Here is a 25,873-nt window from a genome sequence, read left to right as displayed (position 1 = left end):
CAGTGCTATATACTCGTCAAAGAAGTGTTACCAAAAAAAGGATACGTGGGAGAGATGCAAGCAAAACAGTAGGGAACTTTTGAAGACATAAAGAAATGACTAACCGGAATGACGCAAGTCAACAAGAAATGTTAATTAAGCAAAATGCAAAGCAGAAATTACAAGAAATTCATGACCTTGTCCGGAAAAAATGTAACCACAATTATGCTGAGAGCAAACAGAAGTTGCTACTTAACAAAATAATTGCACGTGGATATAATCTAGCTACCCATTTCTAAAAAGCCTTTCAGGAGAGAAGGAACAAGGCAAGCTTTCAGTGCTGAAGATGCATATCCTTTTAAAATGGCTTCACAAAGCGGCATCTTACAAAATGGATTACTGCAAAAAATATTGGCTGTGGGGAAAGGCTGCAAGACTACACAGAGCTTCTCACGTCTTTCCTATCCATTCCTTTCTTTTTTTAAAAAAACGTTTCTGGTCCTCACAACTGGAAAGATAGTATAGTCAATGCCTGCAAACAATCTGCAAAATAATGCAATTTAGCAGAGCAGGGGAAAGTATGTGAGTAGGTTCCATTTTTGTTATATTATTACGGATCACAGAATTGAGCCCTGTGGTGCAGAGTTAAATTCATGTTTTCCTTTCCTTTTTTTAAAGTAGGGAGAAGACACAGCTGGAAATCCATTGCCAGACAATGCTTATGAAAAGTCAAACCAGATATACTGCAGGAGACTGAGGCAGAGGAGAACCACCAGACAGTCTCCCTGGCATTAAATACTTTCTCAGAATAAAATGAATCCAGGAAATAAAACAGGGTGAGCATTTATTTCTATCATCATGTTTACAGCTGTCTGTCAGGAGGCATCCCACCTGAGGAGATCCCCTGCTTTCCTGTTAATTATGGGCATGCCTCCATTGCAAGAACAAAAGCAAAAAAAGAATTACCCCCACTGGAACCAATCCAACAGATACTACAGACTCCTCTGAGCAAACCATCTGCCCAAATGGTCAACATCCTCCACTCATATGTATACTCACAGACATATTACACACACATACCCTAATCTGGATAGCCCAGACTAGCCTAATCTTGTCAGAGAAGAATTGACCCTGGCAAATATTTGAATAGGAGACCTCCAAGGAATACCAAGGTCATCAATCAGAGGCAAGGAGTGGCAAACTGCTTCTGAGCATCTCTTGCCTGGAATACCCCACAGTAAGGCAGATACAACCTGACAGCAAAAAAAGAAGTATTTTTAGCTGGGTTTTAACAGTTTTAATAATGGGGTATTCTTTGCTTTATTGTTCTTTAAGACATCTTTTTATTAAATGCATTTTTAATCTGAGACACCTTGCTGGGCACTGTATGGGAAGATGGGTCATTGTGGCCAAATTAACTTTTATGGTGGCCCATTCCCAATTACTAGATTTTTTAAAATTCAGAAACTATTTATAAGCCTTGTAAGAGCCTCAAGATTCTTTGGAACAGAGTCTGGTCCAGAACTTATAAAAGTGAGTTAGATTACAAGAGCAGAAATGCACTTTTAAAAAAAAAACATGTGAGGAACAGGAAGCAAAGGGAATTGCCTAAGGCCAAAAATACACCCCTGTCAACATGCCTGTCAATCTAAATGCAGTCTTCTGGCAAAAGTATCACACTGCCCATCACCATCTAACAGTCAGCCAATGCAAGAAAAGCATCAGAATACTAGCACACCTGTGACACCAATGGAAATTCATCTCAGAACATACACAAATCCTCTCAAGGAGCTGACACTGTTTATCTGTCAAGGATAGGAACCATCTCTCTTCCACACACACTCACAAATACAGATTTAAGGCTATTGAGATTGAAATGCCGAAGCCCATCTGTTTTTCCCTGTTCTTTTGGCATCAGACCCACCAAAAGTCCTTCATGTGTGCAGCCACACTTCATACAGCTCCAAAAAAAAGTTCTCTTTTCTCTCACACTATGGATAAGAAAAACAGAAAAAGCTTAAGGCTTTAAAAGGACAAGTCAGATGTGGACCATCTTATCCAGTATTCTTGAGACCATAAGATGAGGTTGAAGGAAAATAACATATTCAGAAACAGACATCAAGCAGAAGCCAGCGGAGTGATGGGAGTTCCCAGCTTATTTTTTAAACTGCATTAACCAAAGAAAAGGGGACGAGTAAAGAAAGAAATAGCAGCAATGGGTGCAATGTGGTAAACATCAAAAATACAGTGAATGATGGCCTTTACCAATAATTCTGAAGACTTTCAGAAGCCCAAAAGAAGAGTCAGGAAAGTTTGACATCACCCAGATTGTGGCATTTTTATTTACAATCTTTATATTCCACCTTTCTCACTGAGACTACAAGATACAAAACAGTGCAACTAGACAGCATATGACAACCAGTGGCCAATGCAACAGAACTAGTGTTACAGAATTAGAGAACAGTGCAAGCAAAAAAATATCTAAGGTATACTATAAACAAGTGGATTACAAGGTATAAGACAAAGCAATAAAAGCAGATGATATCTGCAATCTTTGTTGCCATGGTCTACAATTCTATTATATCAATCTGTTTTTAAAATGCTCTCCAGAACATTTCCGTGTGGGCAGGCTGTTCCACAAGGTGAGAGCCACCACTGAAAATACCCATGTACGGGCAGCAGCCAATCTTACCCATTTGCAGAGTGTAACTTCAAGAAGGCTTTGCTCACCTGAGCAACGCTATCAGAGGAGCATAATGGAAGCGGTGATCCTGCCTTAGTTAATGACAGAAATGAGGACAGCATTTACTGAGGGCAAATATTTTAATAGTTACTAGTAAATGTCAGAATTCATTGCCATTTCCAATTGAAAATCTTAAGATTTACCAAAGGACTGTAGTCTCTTACAGCATGGAAGAACAATATCTAGAGAACCAGGCAATGTTTCTGAAATAAAACACACTATTAAGTTTGTACAAACAGGAGGACAAGGGGGAAAAAATAACTGGCCAGTAACCTTATCTACAAAAACTGAATTATGTCAACATTCACCCAATTTTCAGCATGGTCCGCCAATTCACCTTTGCATCAATATGTTCTGCTGCAAAAGAAAACTCCTTAACTGATCACATATAAAGACAGGAAGATGGGAGGAATGCACAAGGTTGTTCAGGTAGCTGTAAACCATGATTTACTCTTACAGACGACCCAGTATGAAGGAAATGAAACAAAATAGAGTGCTAGCAAATATGTACAGTCTTTCCCTCACCACCAAGGAATACAAATATTCCTGGTGAGTCAAGTTACACAGAAATCAGCGCAAGATACACTGCTTCATTTACCCTTGCAGTTCCAGGAGAAATGCAGATTGTTGAAGGAATTTTAGTTCACAGTGATCTCCAACATGATAGTTTACATGGGCACATATACAACCAAGATTCAGAATCACAGAATCCTACAGACATCTGATCTCTCAGCCTCATGGACTAAGAATAGCAAGAGCTATTACAGATTCTGCACAAAAGGGCACAGATGGGACTGGATGTCCAGCAGCACTGCCAACTAACAGACTCCCCACCCCCCACCCCCATATGCACAATGTCACCGCGGAAATATGTTCCTCAACAGAGGCCCATCGCACATGTGGCTTTTATCGGTTTTGGCCCCAAACTACTTTTGACTTTTTTCTCCTTATCCACATGTTTTGCCCCCTAAAGAGGTGGCTTCAATTTCTGCAGCATTTCTCCAGATTTTTAGGAGCACTTTTATCCCAAGATTTTTTTCTCAAGCCGATTCTGAGTCAGCTTCTCTCAAGGTGCAGAAATACTCCATTCAGGTTTTTATTTTCACCATCCACTGATGTCCAATCATACTAACATCTTACCTCCCCAATTGGTTCCCCCTCCCCTCCACCTGGGGCTTCCTTGCATTCTTTTTTTTTACATTTTAAACATGCAAGATTAATGCTAGAACACTGAGAAATATGCCTGCACACAGCAAGATTTTTCTGGTCAGCCTCACTGCTACAAACCTGACCAGAAAGCCATGTGATTATGAAACTGACCAGAAGTAAATTGATCTGGTCAGGTTTTTTTAAATGGCAATAAAATATTGTTAGATCACTGGAGCGTTAAATCAACAGTCTCAGCAGATCCTCTGAAATCCCAGCTTTCATTTTAAAAAGGTAAGTCTCTTTCCCTTTGGGAAAAAATGTAAGGCAAAAGGAATATCTCCATGAGGGAAGAAGCTAGAGACTTACTTTAAAAAAAAAGAAAGTTCAGAGAACCTGCTAAGACTTAATACTTCAGTGATCTAGTGAGATTTTATAGCTTTTTTAAAAACAAAAAAGGAAAAGAAATCACTTTGTCTTCAGACACCAATTCTTCACATACTAAGCTGTGCATGCGGAATAGCCCATAGTTCCCACAACAAAAAGAATCCTAGTGCACCTTAAAAAATTCATTGTCAACAGGGAGCCAATCTTTAGAATGCTAATAAATCCCACCCAGGAACTTCTGCTAGCATATCTAGAAACCCTCTGGTACACAATGGCACTCAAGAGAATTAAAGCTTTCAAGAGAAGCACAAGCATTAAAGAGGCAAGGAGGAGTAATTATTCCAGAGATGCTTACTTTTAATTACTTAGCTGGGTAAGAGTGTATTTCAGATTTCTAAAGCACTGGCTACAAACCTAACATGTGTTTGAAACTGCTCTTGCTTGCAGACAATTCCTTTGTTTTATTTTCATTCGAATATGCTTGTTCTTCAACGGTGAGCTCCTCAAGAGCCCCTTGTGATCACAGGCAAGAAATAAATTCAACAAAAAATAAATAAATGGGGAGAAAACAGGGCAAAGCTGGTTCCATCATATTTTGAATGTTCTCCTACAAACCCAAGTTCATCAACCTTGTCACAACTGCGGCAGGATACTGGATCTAGTAACCGCATCAAAGTGGTATGTAAAAAAAAACTAGCTTGTCCATCCCGCTATTTATAAAGCACTTCTGAAAATCAGTCATATTCCAAGTCTATACACAGCTCCTTTTGAAGGAGGAGGAGAAGGAGAAGGAGAAGAATAAATTCAAAGGGGCTGACAATCTCCTTTCCTTTCCTCCTCCGCCCCCGCCCCCGCCGCCACCACTGCCACAACAAACACCCTGAGAGGTAGATGGAGCTTGATGGTCCCCACCTGAACTCAGAAATAGCTCAAGCTTTCTTGAGTACAGCTAACTCACACATGGACAATAATAACCATCCTCCAATCAGGAATTCATGAGCAGTGTCAAATCGTGCAGTGCTGTATTGTGCCATGTGTTTTCTTGGGGTGCATCCACCACCACAGCAGCTATAACAATGAACAGGGAGTATGAAATGCCCTTCAGTGAAGAAGGAGCAGTCATCCAAGCCAACTCTTACACTGAAAAATAAAAAAACGAGAACGAACAAAGCGCTCAGGCAGACAACGCTGCTCATGCCTGACCCTCTTTTTCGGCTCTGCTGGGAACAGCAGAGGGAGCACCACATCATGTGTGTGCTGAAGAGTTTTCAGGTGTGCCAAAATGCATCCCTGAATCCTTTCAAATCCCTTTGTGATGACGTGTCCTTGGACCAGCAGCTGCCCTTGCTGCCAATCCTGAAAGCACAAGAAAGGCTGCTTCAGATCCTGGAGAATTCCTTATGGATGTCGGCCAGGAGACAGGCCCATATGCTAGCTCTGCAGTCATCCATCATCAGGACAGATCACTGTTCCCAAAGAAAGCAGCCTTTTCCCTCAGCCGGCATTCAGACTTAAATCTTCTAAGAAGAGCTGGCATACGGCCTACACAAAACCTGAAAACAATACAGAGCTGGGAGAATATTTCAAAATCCCAGGGGCCCCACATCCATTTCTGAAAAGCTGGCATCAAATTTTCAGTTCCCTGCCCTGCAAGAGGCAGAGTAAATACTTCAGATGCTCCGGCACCAGCATCAAATTTCTCGCCACCTCAGAGACCAGCTGCCAGAGCCTATTTATATTCATCATCCGTGTGTATAAACACCCTTAAATGCATCAAGGTAGCTTTGTCAGTACAAAGGGGACCCCTACCAGCCTTTTCCAAGAAAAAGACTAACAGCTGGGGCCATTAATTCAGTCACTCTTTAACAATTTCAAAAAGAGAGAGAGAGAGAGAGAGAGAGAGAGGGAGGAGGAGGAGGAGGAGGAGGAGGAGGAGGAGGAGGAGGAGGAGGCAGCCTCTGTAGTTAGAGAATGGTGTAATTTACTAATTTATGTAAAACGCTTGTTGTCACCTTTGGTAACTTTACCCACAATTACTTTTCAGCTGCACTGTCTCAAGTCTCTCACATGCGCACACACACACACACACACACATACACACAAGTTGTCCTGCCAACTGTACTCTCCAAGAGGTTTTTGTTAAGCTTTTGACAGCAAATTTCACAGCTCTGGAACAAGAGAAACAAAGCAAAAGTGGTGTGTGAATAGGAAGAAGCTTTCTTTGTTAATCTATTTATTCAACACTCCGTGTCTGAGTGTCTTAGACAGCAAACCAGTATAACAAGAGGACCAGGTTATGGAGAAAGATAGGCTGTGACTTAGCCTTAATCTCCTGTTAAGTGCACCATCACTGCCAAAGATTCTGCTCCCTCCTTACTCATCTTTTGCCTGTGGATTGGAACTGGGAAGGGGGGAGAGTTGAGGATGGTATTTAATCTGAGGGCCCCCACCTGCCAGTCCTCCCTCCCTCTCATTGCATAAGGACACTCCCTTGAAAATGGAAGAAGGCTGTCACTTTTTAACCAGACTAGTTTTGTGAACAAAGCAGTGGTTTGCAATCCCATACCTAGCCCTCCAAATGAAGCAATCAAATTTAGGGTTTTTAAAAGTTATTTAAACTCAGATTGCATAGCAGTATACACATAGCTCCCCTGGGCCCATTAAAAATAAGCACACAGCACAAACTCCCAGATAAATGATGTCACCCGGGTTCTGGGATTGTTACTGTTTGCTTCTTTCAACATTGCTAGAATTGGGTGGGGGTGTGGAATGGTATGGAATAGTCCAATCTCATCAAATCTCAGAGGCTAAGCAGGGTTAGTACTTGGATGGGAGACCATCAGGCTAAGATACTGAAGACGCTTGTGGGACAGGCCTCTCCAAGTTTCTAGAATCAGCCAATCACAAGCTGCTGACGGAAAAAAGAGAGATTTTCACCAGACTATCCCAAACAGAAGGTTATTCTTTCAAGAAAGCCATGACACCAATCACCTAGATCTGGCCAATTCCTATCCCATTCCTAGAAAGAAGGAGGGGGCAAACTACGTGAAACCTGAGACCAAGAAGATCAGCATGCACCTAGCTTTCTCCAGTTTTTCTCATTCCTTTCTTCCTTCTCCCACACTCAGCAGTTCTTCCCACTCTATGGGACAACAATTCAGAACAATCAGAATGGCTTTCTTTTTAAAAGTTTTCAGCTGTATGTCTATTGCTGGAGGGATAGTCCCAGTGAAATTGACAAGAAATTGACAGGGTCTAGCAAACTAGCCTTAGAACGAGAGATGGGGGGGGGGGGGCCGGCAGGCAACCTCCACAAATGGAGAAACAACAAGGAAGAGGAGGTTGGGCAAAATGGTGGATTGGCTGGGCTGGGGAAACTTCTATGAGAATCCTTTTAAACATGGAAAAACCTCACTGCAAAACAAACTGCCACAAGGTAAGTAGTCCCTGCATAAATGGCCCTTGTTAACAGGGTAGGAGAACAGAAGCAGACAAATGTTCTTAGGATGTCCCCAGAAGGCAAAACAGAGTTCCCTGGCTGCCAGTTGCTTATTTGCATTCTTCAGCCAGAACCACTCAAGATAAAAGTTTGTTTTAGTTAAGTTGTAAAACCCAGGATTCTTCAGTTTCCATGTTTTATTTCCACAATCCAATTCCATTTGCACAGTCTAAAAAAATACCTTCTGCTTCAAAAAGTACCATCCAAAGACGGAGACCTCTCCACAGCACATTAACTTGGCCATTTTCATGTAAAGCTGCAGTAATCTACATGACTTAATTTGTGCAGATGCCATGCCGAAGGACTGTCTTTATTATTACAGTTGCTGGAGAAACTAGGATTAATGCGAGGGATGGCACACCAAGGCCTAATCCATTTGATGTAAATCAATGCCTCACGCATTTAAATTGCTCTGCTTTCTTTCAGGAAAAGTACATTGAAGTGATTCATTAGGCGCTGCACTGTTCGCAAGAAACTGAGCAATTCTCTTCGGCATGCTGGAGCATCTCTGGTAGTCAAATTTAAAAAGCAATCAAGTCTACTAATACCTTCTTCTCCTTACAGACATTTACAGCAGTGGAGAAGACATTATTTGTCTATTCTTTTTAAAAAATAAAATAGAGACAATTTAACCTCTGTTAATATGGGACAGAAATGATACCTATCTGTTAAATTTATACATTTCTCCCCATTAGACATTATGCTGTGACATCACCCCAAGGGGCAGGAACGACCTGGTATTTCCACAGGGGACTATGTTTATCTTTCTACCCATTATTCTTCCAAGTTTCGAGGATATTTGATACTTTAATATAAACACACTGCCAAGTTCAGAACAGATCGCAAGTTATAAATATGATGCTTCCCTACAGCTTAGATGTATTTCAATATCATTGCAAGCAATCATTTACAGCACCATTTTAAAATTTATAATATCCCAGAAAGGCAAAAAGAATACTGCTTGATGTACAGAAAAACTGCTTTAACTGAGCACTGGAAAGCATTGCTTATGCGTGGAAAACCATCGACTTCTAAATAAGGACTGGCACGAATGACAGATTGGATGAAATGGCACATAATGAATAATTTGTGCTAGCTGGGTACAGCCGGCAAATTCCAGTGATATATTTCCCCACAAAGCAACGCTGTATCTCTGTGTGGATATCAAGCCATTCACAGCTTTCACCACGACCATACAGCTGCTTTTGTATGCATTGCTAAATAATTAATTCTGCAATCAAAATCTGGACAAGGAGAAAATGTGGCCACAATCCAGAATCTGCTGAACGTGCACAAGTACCTGAGAGCTTTACAGCCCAATCCAGAGGGGGGTGACTGAAGGGACTTGTGGAGGCGGTACAGGCCTATGCCAGCAGATTTGCCCTTCCCGGGGGCTTACTCCAGCAGAGCGGCAAATATACCAACAGGTAGCCACTGTGGTCCTTTGGGACAGCCAGAAGTGGCACCGAGTGCTGCATCAGTGCTCTCACTGCACCGGCAGCCACCCACCCCCAACCCAGCGGGGCCACGGTGGAGGTGTTCCCAGAGGTTAACTCAACCTTAGTTGGATTCCACCCTGGGTTTGTGGCAGCTGCATCGTAGCCCCAGCCCTTCGACTTAGTAATGTAAGTCCATTAAGCCCTATGGAGGATTTTTTGACATTAGGGGTGTTTTTGGGTGTGTTTGGCACCCCCTCCGCTCTGCCAGAAAAGCCCTCTGGAGGCAGTTCCTGAATATTCACAGCTTTGGATTGGGCTGCCCCTCATATTGCTGCAAGTTTGAATATGTGCTATTTTAAGTTTGTGCGTATCTTTTTTAAAAAAAATATCACATTGGGAGCAAGGGGAGGGGTTGCCTCAGCTGGCTTGTGAGCCTAGTAAGTCCTCTCAAGGTAGCCCCCCACTCTACTTTGGGCTCGCTAGTTCATGCCACCCCCTAGCGCCATTCTGGGGTTACCTGAGGCAGCTACTTCCTTCCCACAGGGCCCAGCCCAACCAATTCAAATTTATGTCCTATCTGGTCCTCGTAACAAATGAGTTTGACACCCCTGCTGTAAGGTTTTCAAGGCAAAAGGCTAACAGAGCTGGTTTGCTGTTGCCTTCCTCTGCATACCAACCCTGAAATTCCATGTTGGTCTCCCATCCATATACTAACTCAGGATGACCCTGTTGTGGTCTGACAAGACTAGTCTAGCCTGGCCTTTCCCAGTATCAGAGCCAAATCAAAGTACAGCTGGCTGCTAGGGCGGGGCAGAGTATTTCCCAAAGGCACAATTACTTCCTGCCCCCTAGTATCTCTTTTCTCCTACATGGTTTTGTTCTAATTATAGCTTCTTCCATATCACCCTCTTCCTCCATATCACTCTTGTGTGGCAAGGTGCAGCACATAGGAAAACTGTCAAAGAGAGAAACAGGATTTTCATCCTCTACAGATGTAATCATATACATACACCTCAACAGGGAAACAGTTTTTAACTAAGGCAGCGGAACGGTTTGACCTGGTCCTGTCTATTGTGAAACCCAACATTTATTTTCATATATTTAAACAGCATATTCAGAAGAAGAATCCAACAGCTCTTGAGAACCTACCAAGGATAGCAGGTACCACATGTTCACCAAATTCAGAGGAAAACATACAAGACATCTAGCCAGCCCAGAAAACACCAATATAAAGCTGGTGTCTTTATATGGCTCCCACCTCTTCAGAACATACGACAGCAGCATCCCACACCAATACCAAAAGCAGCCACATTTGACTGGCTCTGCCTATTGATGGGTAGTCAAACACAGGTGGGAAGAGAAAGCCAAAGTAACATGTTTATCCTTATCCCTCCCCACAAAGACTTGCAAATTCCTTGCGTTTTAAAATCAATAGGCCAATATTTACACACAATTTCTAGATCACAGCCTTCGTGTTCAGCTCCCCAAGAGAAGTGCTAGTCCATGATCCCCAATGCAGTACCGAATGATGTGTATCTGATTCCTAATATTCACTTGCTACCTTGCTTCCACACCCTTCCATCCTCCTCCCTTATTCATGTTCAAATTCTCTTCTTTTTTGTCCTCCTTTGTCTCAGTCACACTCCCTCCTTTTCTACTCTTTCTTTCACATTCCCTCCTTCTCTTTCCTGTTTCCCTCTTTAATATGTCCTTAATCCCTACCCCAGTGGTGGCGAACCTTTTCAAGACCGAGTGCCCAAACTGCCACCCAAAACCCACTTATTTATTGCAAAGTGCCAACATGGCAATTTAATCTGAATACTGAGGTTTTAGTTAAAAAAAAAAGGTTGGCTCAGAGGCATGCGTTACTCGGGAGCAAGCTTGGTGGTTGTCGGTGGCTTTGCTTTGAAGAAACCATGCAACTCTCCCAACGGGTGAATCACGACCCTAGGAGGGTTTACTCAGAAGCAAGCCCCATTGCCAGCAACTGAGCTTACTCCCAGGTAAAGGATTGCACTTTAATTCTTTGCATGAAAATCTGTGGGGTTTAATAGCACTTAACAGGGTTACCTACACTGCTTCCCCAAAATTAGGTCTTCGGTTTAATGCTAATAATCGAGCCCAGTGGCCCAGACCAGCCTAGATGTGTGTGGGGGGTGGGGGTGACTCTGTTTGTGTGTGCCCACAGAGAGGGCTCTGTGCCACCTCTGGCACCCATGCCATAGGTTCGCCACCACTGCCCTACCCCATACCTCCATAACGCACTGAGATGTGCTAAAAGACCACAGGGTTAACAGCATCATTCCAGTAGTGGCTGTGGAACCACAGGAAGGGAGCAGGACCAAGCTCTACCCATCTTTCACAAAATCTGGGCAGCAACTGGATCTTAAACATTAGTGGGAAACTGGGCTCACATACTGGCTCTTCTTTAATGCTCAAAACTTTTTCAGACCCAAAGGGCCACCAGCAGCAGAAAGGAAGAGAGGCATCAGCCCTCAGTACAGGAAGTGAAAGTAAAGTCAGATAAGCAGATGATGCAAGAAGAGGATTTATGCTCCTAAAAACCCAATCAGGGAAACCTACCCCACCTTCTTAGCACCCACCACATCCAGAATAGCTAAGCATACTAAATATAATCCATGCACAAAGACATATGGACTCCCAGTACTAGATTCCTGTATCAAAGAGCTCATAATCCCACAAACGCTTCTAAATGACAACGAAGGCCACCTGCCATAGTTTATTTCAGCTGAATACACATTAGCGCACTCTGAGGCAACTACACTACTGACAAAAAGTTTTCTTCGAAGATTTCAGGAAGTATCCCCTGCCAAGTAGCCTGCAACTGAAACTTTAACAATATACACTGAAGGCACAGCAGCACAGCAACTATGCTGTGGTACCACTGACTAGCCATGGTATTTCAGGGCCACCATGCCAGTCATTTTGTAGTGACACCTACTACAGTTCTTCAGAATGCCAGACATGCCTACAGGCAACATGGGAGACCTCTGTAATACACGGCTTTGCTAGTGCTCCTAATACAAGGCATTGTTTGAATTGACTATATGGTCAGGCCAGCCTAGTGTTCGGGCAGTATCTGCAAAATATTTTAAAACTGACAGCGTGCGTTATGTCCCTGCAAAAGTGTCTTTCCTGGGCACAGTTTGTTTGTCTTCTCTATTGGTGTCTCAAATCTTCCATCTTTTCCGCCGCCACCCCAGTCCCCGGCATCATGCGCACACGCTTCCATAGGATTTGTGCGTGTTATCGATGAAAGAGGTCTATTAAAATGACATCTATGGCAGGAATGAGAAAACGCCCGTGACACCTGAAGTAGCTTTTAAAAGCTATTATGCTTCCACATCCCTTCACTACTGTCAAAGAGAAAGAGTTCAGGAGATTGTGAACAATTGGAATACACTGCAAATGCACCCTTTGTTCTACAACCAGATAAGTTACCACAGCAATGGCACAAAGGGTACCAAGGCCAGCTCCTAAACTTTCAAGGCTAACACCCTATTGGGAAGCTACAGTCACACCCTATTGGGAAGCTACAGCTACACTTGGCCCCATGGCAGAAACTCTCAGGGAAATTGCAAGCAGGCTCTTGAAAGCTGAATTTGGGAGCTGGGAAAACGAGGATTCAAGTTCACTCATGTAGTCTAAACTACAAATGTGTACTAATTTAATTCCAAAAGAGTTGTTGCGGCTTTCCCTCAAAGAATCCTGAGAATTGTAGCTTAGCAAGTCCCTGACAATTCTCCAGTAGTGACTATCCAGAGTTCCGAATGTTCCTCTGGAGCACAAGTGGACATCAAATCGGTTTAAAGCTATTGTGCAGATATGACAAGTCAGTTCCACATTCGACCACCGTGAGAAGCCAGACAGATGCAGCGGGTAGTCCTATGTGCAGGGCAACAGTCAACCAAGCATGGTAGGTTCCCAAGCATTTCGCCACATAAGGACTGATTTCGACTAAGCATTACATATAATGGACACAAAATTCATATTTGTCTATCATGCAAAGTAACAGCGACTTCAGTTTACCAGTTTCAGTATGTCATGTTGGTGAGGGAGCAAGCCTGTTTTCTGCTGCTCCAGAAATGAGGACCAGGAGTGATGGGTTCAAGGTGAAGGAAAAGAGATTCCAACTAAACATCAGGAAAAGGGCTGTTCAACAGTGGAAGGGCTGTTCCACATTAGAATGCACTACCTCAAGAGTGTGGTGGAGTCTCCATCTTTGGAGGTTTTTAAAGAGAGGCTGGATGGCCATCTGTCAGGAGTGCTTTGACTGTGTGTTCCTGCATTGCAGGGGGTTGGACTTGATGGACCTTCCAACTATATGATTCTATGATTCTAATATTCTTTTTAAAAACCTTCTTAGCTGGTCATTGCAATAGGAAACCTTTCAAGAGTCCATATTTCTGGGTAATTTCGGGCTTATTATCATAAGGCACCTTGAATCATGAGGAATGACAGAACAGAAACATTTTAAATAAATACAGAAATACAGCTTGAACCCAACTGCTACTGCTTTTGGTATATGTGTATAATTGCACATTTTTACAACATGGGCACTGAATTTATTACTGTAGACAAGTTAAGTAGGTACTTTACACATCAACTAACCATGGCTGGCAAGCTTTCCGTTTTTCGATATTCTCTCACCTAGTTTTATTTCAGATATAATTTTCTTCTTTTCTTGCCAGAAGCTTCAGTGCTTCTACAATCAATCAAGTGACCCTAGAAAGTCACATTTTCTCCTTAATCCAATCTGCCATAATAAACTCCCTCGCTGCTCATTTACATTCTTAAAACATTCAAGTAAAGGACCATATGCCCTTGAAAACGGACTGAAAGCTGGAGTTGGTATAGAACCCAGCAGCTAGGCTTTTAGCCAGTACATCTGGCCAGATACACTTCACTCCAGTGCTTAAGAAACTGCACTGACTCCCAATTTGCTCCCAGGCCCAATTCAAGGTGTTTACATTGACATACAATGCCATAAATGGCTTAGGCCCTGCCTACCTGAAGAAGCGCCAGTGACCATATGTAGCAAAAATGGCAGTGGCAACCGAAGGAGTGCAACACTGGATTTTGCAGCTTTGTACCTTTCAAAAGGTATTTTTTCCTAAACTTTTCTTGTCCCAGTCTACGCAAAATTGACAAAAAGCTTCACCTAAAAGATTCTGCTGGCTCCCAATTTGCTTTGGACCCAATTCAAGTTGTTGACATTGATGCACAAAGTCCTAAATGGCTTGGGCCCTGGCTTCCTGAAGGAGCACCCGTGCCGACATGTACCTGCCCAGACACTGAGATCACAGGGGGAGATGCTGGTGGTACCTTCTCCCTCCAAGGTGCGGGGCGCAGGGGCATGTGGGATATTTTTCCCTGTGATCGCCCCCAGGCTTTGGAATAGTCTCCCCACAAAGATTCACCAACACCTTCTCTTTATGGGTTTAGGACATGGCATTTGGTTAACCTTCCTGGAAACCCCCTCTACAGCTGCTGGTCTGGGGTTGGGTTATTTCAATGTGATTTTTATTGCTGTTTTAATTGTCATATTTTATTCATGATGTTTTGTTGTGGTTTTTATTGGGTTTTTTTTTAACCTCTGTAAGCCTTCTACAAACGTTTTATTGATTTATTTATTTCATTGGACTTCATAGACCGCCTCATTCCCGAAGGGCTCGAGGCGGTTCACAACACAGACAATATAAAAACCAATAAATTACTTAAAATACGTCTAAAAACATTAAGATCAATATGCAGCATAACAATGTTAGTATGAGGTGGGGTATAAATATAATAACTAACTAATAATTTAATAACACAAGATACTCAAATACCCAAACCTGCGATGCTGGAAACTGTGCTAGAAAGCCTTATTTTCCAGCTGTCTTCCACCGTTGAGGAACTAGGTCCGTGATGGCGAACCTATGGCACGGGTGCCCAAGGCAGCACTCAGAGTTATCTCTGTGGGCACGCATGCCGTCATCTTCCCCTTTCCCTTCCCCCCTCGCCCAGCCAGAGGAGGTTGCCAGCAAATGCATTGGGAGTCATGCTGCACAGGCTGGTCGTGCACAAGGCACTCTGCCGGCTGGGGCTGGGCTTCAGGGAGGTCCTCCTGAGTCAACCTGATTTGCTGTAAGTGCCATCTACCACCCCACAAGTACACCCCCTCCCCCCCAAAGCTTGGGAGACTGGAGGCTGGCACACTTTTCTTGGCATGTAACTTTTGGGACCAAACTAAAACTTTGAAGGTAGGATTAAAAAGCAGCAGTCAGGGTGAGGGGCTTCCATTGGAAGGAGTGCGTCTGCCAAGAGCAGGGCAGGCAAAGTGGTGGGATTCAGGCGCTCGCCCCGATTGGAGTGAACTGTTTGTTAAGGACCCCCCTCCCCTGGGAGAGAGAGTGATGGGGCTTTTAGTGCCTGGGAGCCCACCGCGGGGAGGAGAGATCTTGCAAGTTCCCTAGGCGCGCGACGCCAATCCCGTTCCCACAGGATCAAAGCAAAAGTACAAAAGACAAAAGGCATTTCACACCGATAAAGAATTGAGCTAAACCAGTCCCCAACCAACTGGTAGGAAAGGGAGAGGAGCATCCCTTACCATCCTGAGCATCCCTTCCCCACTCTCCTTGTCAGAATTAGAGCCATTCTGACAGAGGCAACTGTGGGACACAGAGGTCCATTTCAACATATTCTCCATGCTTTTATTTTTCTGTTCCTGTTGCATTTTTGTGGGAAGTCAAGTGCTGTTATGACATGTGAAGGAAAATCAGATGGCTGCTCCACAAATTTAGCTTTCCTGAAGTTATCCCACCCCTCGCACAGAATTATTGCTTCGGATTGCCTTCCTTGACTGCCTTTTTACTTATATTTTGTGGTAGTGGGGTTATTGGGTTTCAGAAAGCAAAAGTTTTACTTCCCTCTCCCCCTGGACCCCTTCCGCTTCCCCTGCCAGGCCCCCAGTGTGATAATAGTGTAATTATTTCAGGGAGATTATTAGCATTTAATTTCAGACCTAGTTTTGGTGAAGCAGTGTAGGTAACCCTGTTAAGCACTGTTAAACCCCACTGATTTTCATGCAAAGAACTAAAGCACGATTCTTTACCTGGGAGTAAGCTCAGTGCTGGCAATGGGGCTTGCTTCTGAGCAAACCCTCCTAGGATCATGATTCAACTGTTTGAAGTATTGCACGGTTGCTTCAAAGCAAAGCCACTGACTACCACAAGCTTACTCCCGAGTAACGCACACCTTGGAGCCAACTGTTTTTTCTAAACTAAAACCTCAGTATTCAGGTTAAATTGTCGCGTTGGCACTTTGCGATAAATAAGTGAGTTTTGGGCACTCGGTCTCGAAAAGGTTCACCATCACTGAACTAGGTGATAGATACCAGTCAAACAGATTTTGGACAAAAAGTCCACGAACTTCCTACAGAAACTGTTAAAGATATGGCAAAGAAATTAATCACTCTGTTGCTGGATAGGAAACTGTGTTAATATGGGATTCCTTGAGCACAATTCATAACACGTCTTCCATCAATTCTCCTCTCAAAATATGAATACATAATTTACCAGAACTGGCGTGGGAACATCTGGAAATGAAACAGGATTGGGAAAGCCACAACACATAGGCCTATGTGGTCTGCATGCTTAACTAAATTTCAAACCTCTTATAACTATAAGGGCTTTCAGGCAAAGAAGTCTGGGAGGTGCTCAGCAAAGGGATAAAAGTCTCTACTGAGAATTTCTCCATATATACCCACTATTCAAATGGTTCTTCCTAGGGAGTCAAAATAAATCAATTTCAACCTGATAGTCCAATCCAGAGAGAGGAGGGGGGGGGAAGAGAGAGAGAGAGAGAGAGAGAGAGAGAGAGAGAGAGAGAGAGAGAGAGAGAAAATGTGTGCATGTGTGAAGGATTTCCTGGAGGCAACACAGCCTTATGACAGAGAGAATGTGTGCATGTGTGAAGGATTTCCTGGAGGCAACACAGCCTTATGCCAGCAGAAATGCCTTCTCCGAGTCACTTATCCTGGGGCAGGGGGCAAATCTGCCGGAAGGCAGCTGCTGCAGCCTCTCGGGATTTCTGGAAGTGGTACTAAGCACCACGTCAGTGCCACTGGCAACATGATGGGGGCTTTCCAGAGACATTAATCAGCTTCCACCCAGATTTTCCCTCCAGATGTGCTGCAGTCCTGGGCTCCAAACTTCACCCACCTTTTGGTGTAGATCCGTGGAGCCCTTTGGAGAGCTTTCCTTTAGCAGAGAGGGTTTTTGGTCTTTTTTCCCCTCCTCACACTGCTGAAAAGCCCTCTGGAGGTGACGGAGCAGCAGCAACTCTGGCTCCACCCACCTGGGCCTCTAGATTAGGCTGCCCAAGTTGTTAAGGAGTCCTATATTTTCTTTCAAATGAAATAGCCCAGTATCCTGCCCCTGTTCCAGACATCTCAGATAAGTACGGTATTGTGCCAAACTTCTGTTCTTCAAGCACCCTTGCCAAACACTTGAAAACATTCGACAGATTTGCAAGGGTTCAGTTGGATGGTCACAAAATATCAGCACATTCTCACACACACCTATCCTACTCCTCAGCAGTCCTCCACCCACCCACCCACCCCCACCCACCTTACATTTCTAAAGGGAGGGGGGAAGAACCTGCCAGAGAAGTGGATCTTTAAACAGACTATATCCTAGAACTGGGCATATGTATCTTGAAACATTACTCTTCCCCATCTGGACTCCCTGCTGGGGCAGACATAGAATCCAAACTCTCCCAAACTTAATCCCCAAAAACTATGCACTCACACTAACTCCAGTAATCCAGTACATTCTGACCATGCAGCAACAGCAGCTACTGGCCAGCTGCCTGTGTAGTGACTGCCAACCGCACAGATGCAGACACACTCGACATATTGCTTGTTTTATATTGCAACCAAGTCATCAGCATGAGAAGATGGGTCTGTGGGAGCTCAACTCAAGAGAAAACAAGCATTGCAAATTGGATACGTTTGATTTTCAAGCATGTCCCACTGCATTATTAGTTCACAGTGTTTAGCAACGCCTCAACTTCGCAAGGCAGACGATCCTGAAAAGCAATGAACGGTTCTCTCATGGCCACTCAGTGATATTCAGAGCCAAGCAGGAAATGAGTCTAGTTTCTTGACATCCAGGCACAACACTCTAGCCAATGAAAACCCTCCTAACTACGATCCTATAGGGAACCCACCAGAAATCCTACTGCCATTTTAAGCTGCTTCTATTCTGCATACCAAAGACTATCTTCCAGATATTAATGCACCACATATTCCAGACTGGCATTTAAAAGAAACATGGAATGGCCTACACCAAAATAAAGGAAAGGCTCCAGAACTGTAGGAGAAGCCATCTTTTAGAGTAAGACTCTCCCAAGAACCACAGGGAAAACCTTTCACAACACAGAGCCACAATGGAGAGGCCGTACCACAAATTTACAGCAAAGATTCCAATTAAGTGTATTTTACCACCTTATGGTGGAAGCTTTTGAGACTACACTATAATATGAAAATACTAATCTGTTTTTAAAGGCATCATGAAATCCTTGTCAAAAGAATTCAAACAAAAAATAACATATCAACAAAGATTTGTCTTCACTTTATGCAATACAGATATTAAATGTCCCGAGGGGAAATAAAGACAATTTCCTCCTTCTTTGGCAAGGAATGTGGAGGACAAATAAATATCCCAAAGGAAAGAGGTCCACATTATAGAGGAGACCACTAAGAAGGTCCTGATCATGGTGAATATCAATCATAAATCCACCAAGGATGGAATTTTGAACAGGGCATCACCAGCACTTCTCCAAACAGCAAGAGGATCCATACAGGAGAACGCTCTGCTTTTGCTTTATGTGATCTACTGGTTCATAGAGCTCAGCAGTATGACCAGGAAGAAGAAGAGTTTGGATTTATATCCGCCCTTTCTCTCCTGCAGGAGACTCAAAGGGGCTTACAATCTCCTTGCCCTTCCCCCCTCACAACAAACACCCTGTGAGGTGAGTGGGGCTGAGAGAGCTCCGAAAAGCTGTGACTAGCCCAAGGTCACTCAGCTGGCATGAGTGGGAGTGCACAGGCTAATCTGAATTCCCCAGATAAGCCTCCACAGCTCAGGCGGCAGAGCGGAGAATTAAACCCGGTTCCTCCAGATTAGATACACGAGCTCTTAACCTCCTACGCCACTGCTGCCCTCCCCAGTCTCCACAGCCACAGCTTTCCACAGTCTAAGGTCAAAACTGTTCCAAGATTGCTTCATTTATATTCTGTTTTTTTCTCCCAATGGTGACCCAAAAGCAACTTACGTCACTCTTCTCTGTGTCATTCTATCCTCACAACAACCCTGTGAGGAAAGTTAGGCTGAGAGTGTGTGACTGGCTCAAGGTCACCCAGGGAGCTTCCATGTCACAGTGAGAATTCAAACCTGGGTCTCTCGGATTCAAGCCTGACATTCTAATTGCTATACCACTGGCTCTCAGTAGGACTCTCTACTGAACCTTAAAAAGTGCCAGCAATGGGACTGGCAGTAATCTGTCTGTTTTAGCCCACCGCAAAATTGAGGGAACAGCAAGCGAACATAGTCTCACACCCACAAGCCCTGTTGGGCTGTAAGCAGGAGATTGCAGGGTGTGTCCACGTACAGTAAGCTTTCTCTGGGATCAGGCAGTGATGAAAAAGAACTTCAGATAATCTCTTCGCTACCTAGTGACTGCAATATTGACAGCACAAAGAAAAGGAACACAAGCTCATCGAACAGGTGTCAGGAGAAGCAGAAAAAACACTGCTCACACCCCATCTTTCCTTTTTTAGCATTTGCAAGCTGCAATCCAAATAATTGCTAGGTGTTTTGGGAATTCTCATCATAGCTATTAGGCAGGCTGTGCAATTATTTTATTTGAAAAGTACATAAGTAGCAAAACTTGTTATTGTTGTTTTAAACAGACTTTAAAAAAGTAGAAGCCCCTGCAAAATTCAACAGACTAGTCTTTGGAGATGGCTTCCACTTTAGCCCCTAATCCACCACAGACAACTAAACCAAACATGCCCTAAACAGTAACAGGCTAACAAATCACTTGTTAGCCCACCTATTAACACAGAACCCAAAGTTACTAACTTGTGGCATGCTGACTCCACAACAATCTACTTAACTTTCAGTCTGCAAAAATTAATTTCTCTCTCCCTCATCCGGGACTGAGTTATTCCCACAAGCTGTATTGCAGCCTCTGTGAAGCAGATGTACTCTGCAGCATAGCCTAGTGGTTGAGGATGCAAGCTATGAGCTGAATAACTGTGGGATTCCTTGCTTGTTGGCTATCCTTAAGAACATTTCTTTCATTATATTCATCTTCTGTATAGGGATACAGGAAACTTCCTAATGCATATGGGGGGCCCAGGAGGTTTTCCCACCCAGTTTTTTCCAACTAGACACATTTAATTTCCATACGTCATGTGCCTTCAAGATCCTCTGCCAGGATACATGTTAGTGCGCGCATGTGCGCATGCACACACCCCTCATCACAACATAAAAATCCTTACTCCTGTGGTTTTTTTACCAACACAAAGATTTGGCAGGGGAGGGAAACAGTCCAAATTTGAGTCAAAGTTTTGCCCATCATGTTCTCTTTGGTTTACCTACTTTTCCGACTGGGGTATAGGAGCAGTTCACAAATACTATTCAATAAACCAAAGGCTATTTCACCACACAACTGCTACTTGTGCATTCCATTGGCTCTGTTATGTTCCTGCTCTCTTAAGGGTTGAAAGAAAGAGAGAGAGAAAGAAAGAAAGAAAGAAAGAAAGAGAGAGAGAGAGAAAGAAAGAAAGAAAGAAAGAGAGAGAGAAAGAAAGAAAGAAAGAAAGAGAGAGAGAGAGAAAGAAAGAAAGAAAGAAAGAAAGAAAGAAAGAAAGAAAGAAAGAAAGAAAGAAAGAAAGAAAGAAAGAAAGAAAGAAAGAAAGAAAGAAAGAAAGAAAGAAAGAAAGAAAGAAAGAAAGAAAGAAAGAGCACATAGGAAGATAAAAACAAGGAAAACATCATCAGGCCATGCTCTCTTTCTGAAAGGCAGAAGATAATGATGCCAAGCCTTCTCCATAGATGGCAGTGTGGTGTTTACTGAGGGAAAAAGAAATTCTAGAAAGTCACTACTGCATTTGGTTTGAAGTAAAACTGTGCATAGCCTCCATAATCTGAAAACACAGAAGTTTATTAATACTTGAATATTGTGTTTATTAATACTTGAATACTGTGTTTATTAATACTTAAATTCAGATGTTATAATTGTGCCACAGAATTGCAATTTGGCTTATTGAAGTATAATAACACAGCTCCCGTCAGTTCCCATCCCGCTTATAACCGACACACATTGTGTACTTTATGTCCCAAATATAGAAGATATGAACAAATGTGAATTCTGTTTTTTCTCATGCACCCAAGTCACTGTATAAAACAGGCACAATTCTCTGCCTCTTCTTGCCACTGTTATTTTTACTTTTTAAATGACTGCATAATTGCTCAGAACCAGGAAACAAAGCAGAAAATGACAAAGTTTATGCTGAACCATTTTGTGCAAGCCAAATCCATAGCATATCGTGTGTTTTTTAAAAAACCCTACACACCAAACAAGACAACAAAATTAAACAGACAGTTTATAAGTGTGCCTGCCTGATTTTATTTATTGGCAAATGCCGCTCTTTACCTGATAATTAATCTTAATTTTGCTCAGAAAACAGTGGAAATAAATCACCATGGGACAGATTTTCACCTTCCAAGTCAGCAACTGAAGCAGGACTCTCAGAAATTACCAAGGCTCATTTGTATGAGAGAAAATAATCAAGAGCGCACTTCAAGAAGCCGCTTGGCCCAATAATTGCTCTTGGATTTACCCACAAACTATAAGGATTCTATAACCAGCACAATCAAAACTGTCTGCAAGACATACAACTTGGGCAAGCCACCGGCTTTGTTCCAACATCCACTGATCAAGATGAACCAAACTGCCCGTAAGGCCCTTTGTTCCAAATACCTACTTAAAGATGGGCGTCTGCTTCGTCTCTAGCATTGTTACCCTCTCCCTCTCTCCCCAAAGAAAAGAAGCAGATGGCTCAAATTCACACATAGCTCATTCTTTGAGCATCTGGGGACCAGGCGCTTCTCAGGTTCACAGGTAATCCAGACGAGCTGCACTTGCTAGCTAGATGCACTGAACACATTAGAGAGATCCAAAAGGCAGCCCAGAAATATCTCCTGGTGCATTATGTCACTGTTGCCAAAACGGGTTGCCAGCTAACAACGGAAGATCTTTCTCTGTAAAGCAGTCTCCAAAGACCTTCCACAACAAAGAAACAAGGAAAGCAAAATGACCGAGGGGGATCCCAGAGGAGGGATATGACTGGAAAAGATTGGGAGGGAAGAGCGACCCCAACTCTCAGGAATACTGACACCAGAAGTCTGCAAAATTGGACAGTTGTACAATAACTGTATTTAGCTGTTCCAAAAATTGTTCTTTTGTATGCTATGTAGAAGCTGTGTTTCTGTGGTACCATACCAAGAGCAAAGCCACTGTTTCAAATTCTGAGACACGAGAAGGCTGGAAGTATTTCAAACAGCAAAACCAAACCCACCACTCTCTCCCAGCTGAGTATTTGCAAGTGGGCCAATTTAAGTCTATTCTCTACAGCGGATTTGTAATGGGTTGCAATCATTATAAATGGACTCATTTTCCCATGGAAAACTAATTCATTTATAACAATTGCAACACGTTATAAATCTTCTGTGCGGAATCTACCTTAGCAAAACAAGGAAGACAGTGGGAGCAAGTCAAGCCAAAATAGGGAAATCAGTAAGGAATTAGTCTCATACATTCTCCATCTCTCAGAAATTTGCTCCTTCCACATCGGCTTCTCTACACTGTCACATCCTAAGAATGGGAGTCTCTACACATGATGTTTCCTTAGTAGGGAAGGAAAATAATATAATTGCATGAGCACGTCTAAGCCAATGCATGAGCTTGCCGGGATCTTCAGAGTCCACTCTCCCCAGTAAGAGCCAACATTAACAGGGCAGAAAGAAAACAGGCCTCCCAGGAGATGCGGCTCTAAAAGTTAAACTACCAGCTTGACCCTTAAGGAGGAGTTTGCTCAGATACTCAAATGAACCTTCCTAATGTAGGACAACCTCCACGATCAAGAGATGACCAAAGTTTTCCATTTTCAGGGAAGAAGGCTTTCATGGCCGGATTCAACTGGTTCTGGTGGGTTTTCCAGGCTGTGTAGCCGGGGTCTGGCCACACAGCCCGGAAAACCCACCAGAACCAATTTTATTATTTCTTTTTTGCCAAGCCCAAGTTTCGCTTTGGCCATTGTCTGCAATAGGATCACACATTCTGAGGTCTCACTGAAATCAGGGACCATCAGAAGCAGGAAGTGGTGCTGAAACCATAGGAGAACATCTGTAATAAATGCTGCCAAAACATTTCAAGAATCTCCAAGCTGTACTGGACTGTGAGTCCTCTGCCTCTCTGAAGAACAGCAAGACTCTGCGCATAGAGGAAATAGGCAGCATCCAACCAAGATTCAGGGATCTCCATTCCTGTTTGGATCTGATGAAGAAAGCTTTGACTCAAAAGCCTATACTCTGGAAACCTTGCTTGTCTTTACGGTGTGACTCAACTTGAAATCTTGTATTTAGTTGGTTTTTCATTTTTAGCTCAAACTCAGGGCCAGGTAATAGGCAACTTAACTTTGTACTGATTGGGGGGGGGGGGGGGGGGCTTTACCTGCAATGTAATGCACAAAAATTCATTAAATGACACATTCCTACATCAGCCACAATAACAACTGCTCATTGCTGGGGAGAGGGGAATGACACTTTTTTAACCATTCCAAGTTCTAACTGGCTTGATTTATCATGCTGAAAAGCTTTCAATTTTTCTTGAGTACCAGAAGAACTGCCAGAGCAAAATTTCCAAAAGAACGGATGCCTTAGAATTGTAGCGTGTCCAGAAATGGTCTCTTGTTACCTTCTTCAGAACTGTGAAGTAGAAACAGTAGGGCAGTGGAATACACCTACACACCCACACCTGAACACACACACATTTGGGTTTAGGGGATCAAAGGCGTTCTCAAGTAAAAATTAACCACCCATTTAAAGAACCTGACTTTCAGGATGTTAATGATGCTAAACCAGCAGAATGGCTGGATTTTAAGTTCAACCATAACTCTGAACACATTATACACAGCAATCCTCCTAACCCCATTTACTCAGAAGTAAATCTGGCTGGCTTGAATGGGCTTTACGAGTAAAGAGAGTATAGAAGTGCAGCTGTTCCTTGAAAGCACTGGCATACCCCCAACCCCTGCAGTTTTGCCTACCCGATCCTGGCCCACGTTTTCCTCAGCAGCCTGCCCCACCGAGACCCAGGCTTGCCACCTCTGTGGCTCGGCATGGGAAGGGGAGGCCGGCTCACCTGGTGGGGCGCAGTTTGGCGTCCTTCTTGCTGTCCACCACGGCCGGCACGCAGTTGGTGAGCTCGGTCCAGTCTGCGTGCAAGCCGCAGCTCCAGCCGGTGGAGAAGCGCGAGAAGAGCCAGGTCTCCTGCTTCCCGGGCCGGTGGCAGGTGCACTTCTTCTGGCCGGCTTTACACTCGCAGGGCTGCTCCAGCTGGATGTTGCGCACCAGGTGGCGCCCGAAGGTGGTGCCGCCCGTCTTCTGGATGTGCAGGAAGACGATCAGGTCGTCGCCCTTGATGTTGAAGTCCACGCGGCGCAGCAAGTCCCCCGCCGAGAAGTTGAGGCGCGGCACGAAGCGCGGCGGGCTCTCGTCCTCGGCCCGGTACGGGTCGGCCTGCCGGCGGGCCGACGACGACCCGCCGCCCAGCGCCCTGGCCGCCTGCAAGCGTTGCCGCAGCTGGCACTCGCTGCCCGGGCACACGTACTGCAGCACCAGCCCGCCGAAGAGCAGCAGCATCACCAGCGCCACCAGCACTTTGTGCCAGCGCTCCTCCATGGCGCGGGCGACGGCGGGCGCATGCCGGCCCCCGCCGCTCGCCCCTCACCGCCCGGCCCCCTTCCCCATGCCCGGCGGCCCCGAGCGCAGCCCCTCGCCGCCGATCCGCCAGGGCGCACGGCCGGAGCGCAGCGCGGAGAGAGCGCGTCCACGGGCGAGCGCTTCTTCCGGCCCGGCTGGCGCTGCCCGCCTCGGCCCGCCCGCTGCGGCTCATGCGCCCGCCCCTGGCCCGCCCCTCGACGGCTGTCGGCCCCGCCTCTCCCGCGCAAGCCTTTGTCCTTGGCCGGGCGCCTCCTCCGTGCTCAGTGGTGGTCGCCGGCGGCGCTTTCTCCGCGCCGACTTTGGAGGCTGCCCCAGGCGACGCGCGGCTGCCCTTCGTGCAAACACGTTGCTAACTGAGACCACATGTGCGCAAGACCCGGCGGCACTCTTCCTCGGCACCCCAGCTCTGCGTCACGCTCAGTGGTCCTAGGGCCACCATCCCCCTCCCCGGACAATTTCAGAAACTCCCCCTACCCAGCCCATTCTTTCCTCCATGTCCGATCTTTATGGCACTCCCCCATCCCTATTCCCATGATCTCGGTGCAGAGAAAAGAAACCTGAGCCCTGCCTTGGAAGAGGGTGGTGGTGTTTCCCTATCTGG

At 44.5% G+C, this 25,873-nt stretch overlaps 1 protein-coding gene across 1 annotated transcript in view; it reads right to left on the bottom strand.

The window, feature by feature from the left end:
* The window catches only part of HS6ST2 (heparan sulfate 6-O-sulfotransferase 2), a 174,310-nt gene extending 148,824 nt beyond the window's left edge, over positions 1-25,486 (bottom strand). Inside the window, 1 exon segment of the mRNA XM_048514023.1 lies at positions 24,692-25,486. Coding sequence (XP_048369980.1) covers positions 24,692-25,230 — 539 coding nt within the window. The 5' untranslated portion in view covers positions 25,231-25,486.
* Positions 25,487-25,873: the final 387 nt, after the last annotated feature.

Source organism: Sphaerodactylus townsendi, linkage group LG13 (genome assembly GCF_021028975.2).
Source record: "Sphaerodactylus townsendi isolate TG3544 linkage group LG13, MPM_Stown_v2.3, whole genome shotgun sequence".
In the NCBI taxonomy this organism is placed as follows: Eukaryota; Metazoa; Chordata; class Lepidosauria; order Squamata; family Sphaerodactylidae; genus Sphaerodactylus; species Sphaerodactylus townsendi.
This window is presented reverse-complemented; position numbering and strand designations above follow the sequence as displayed.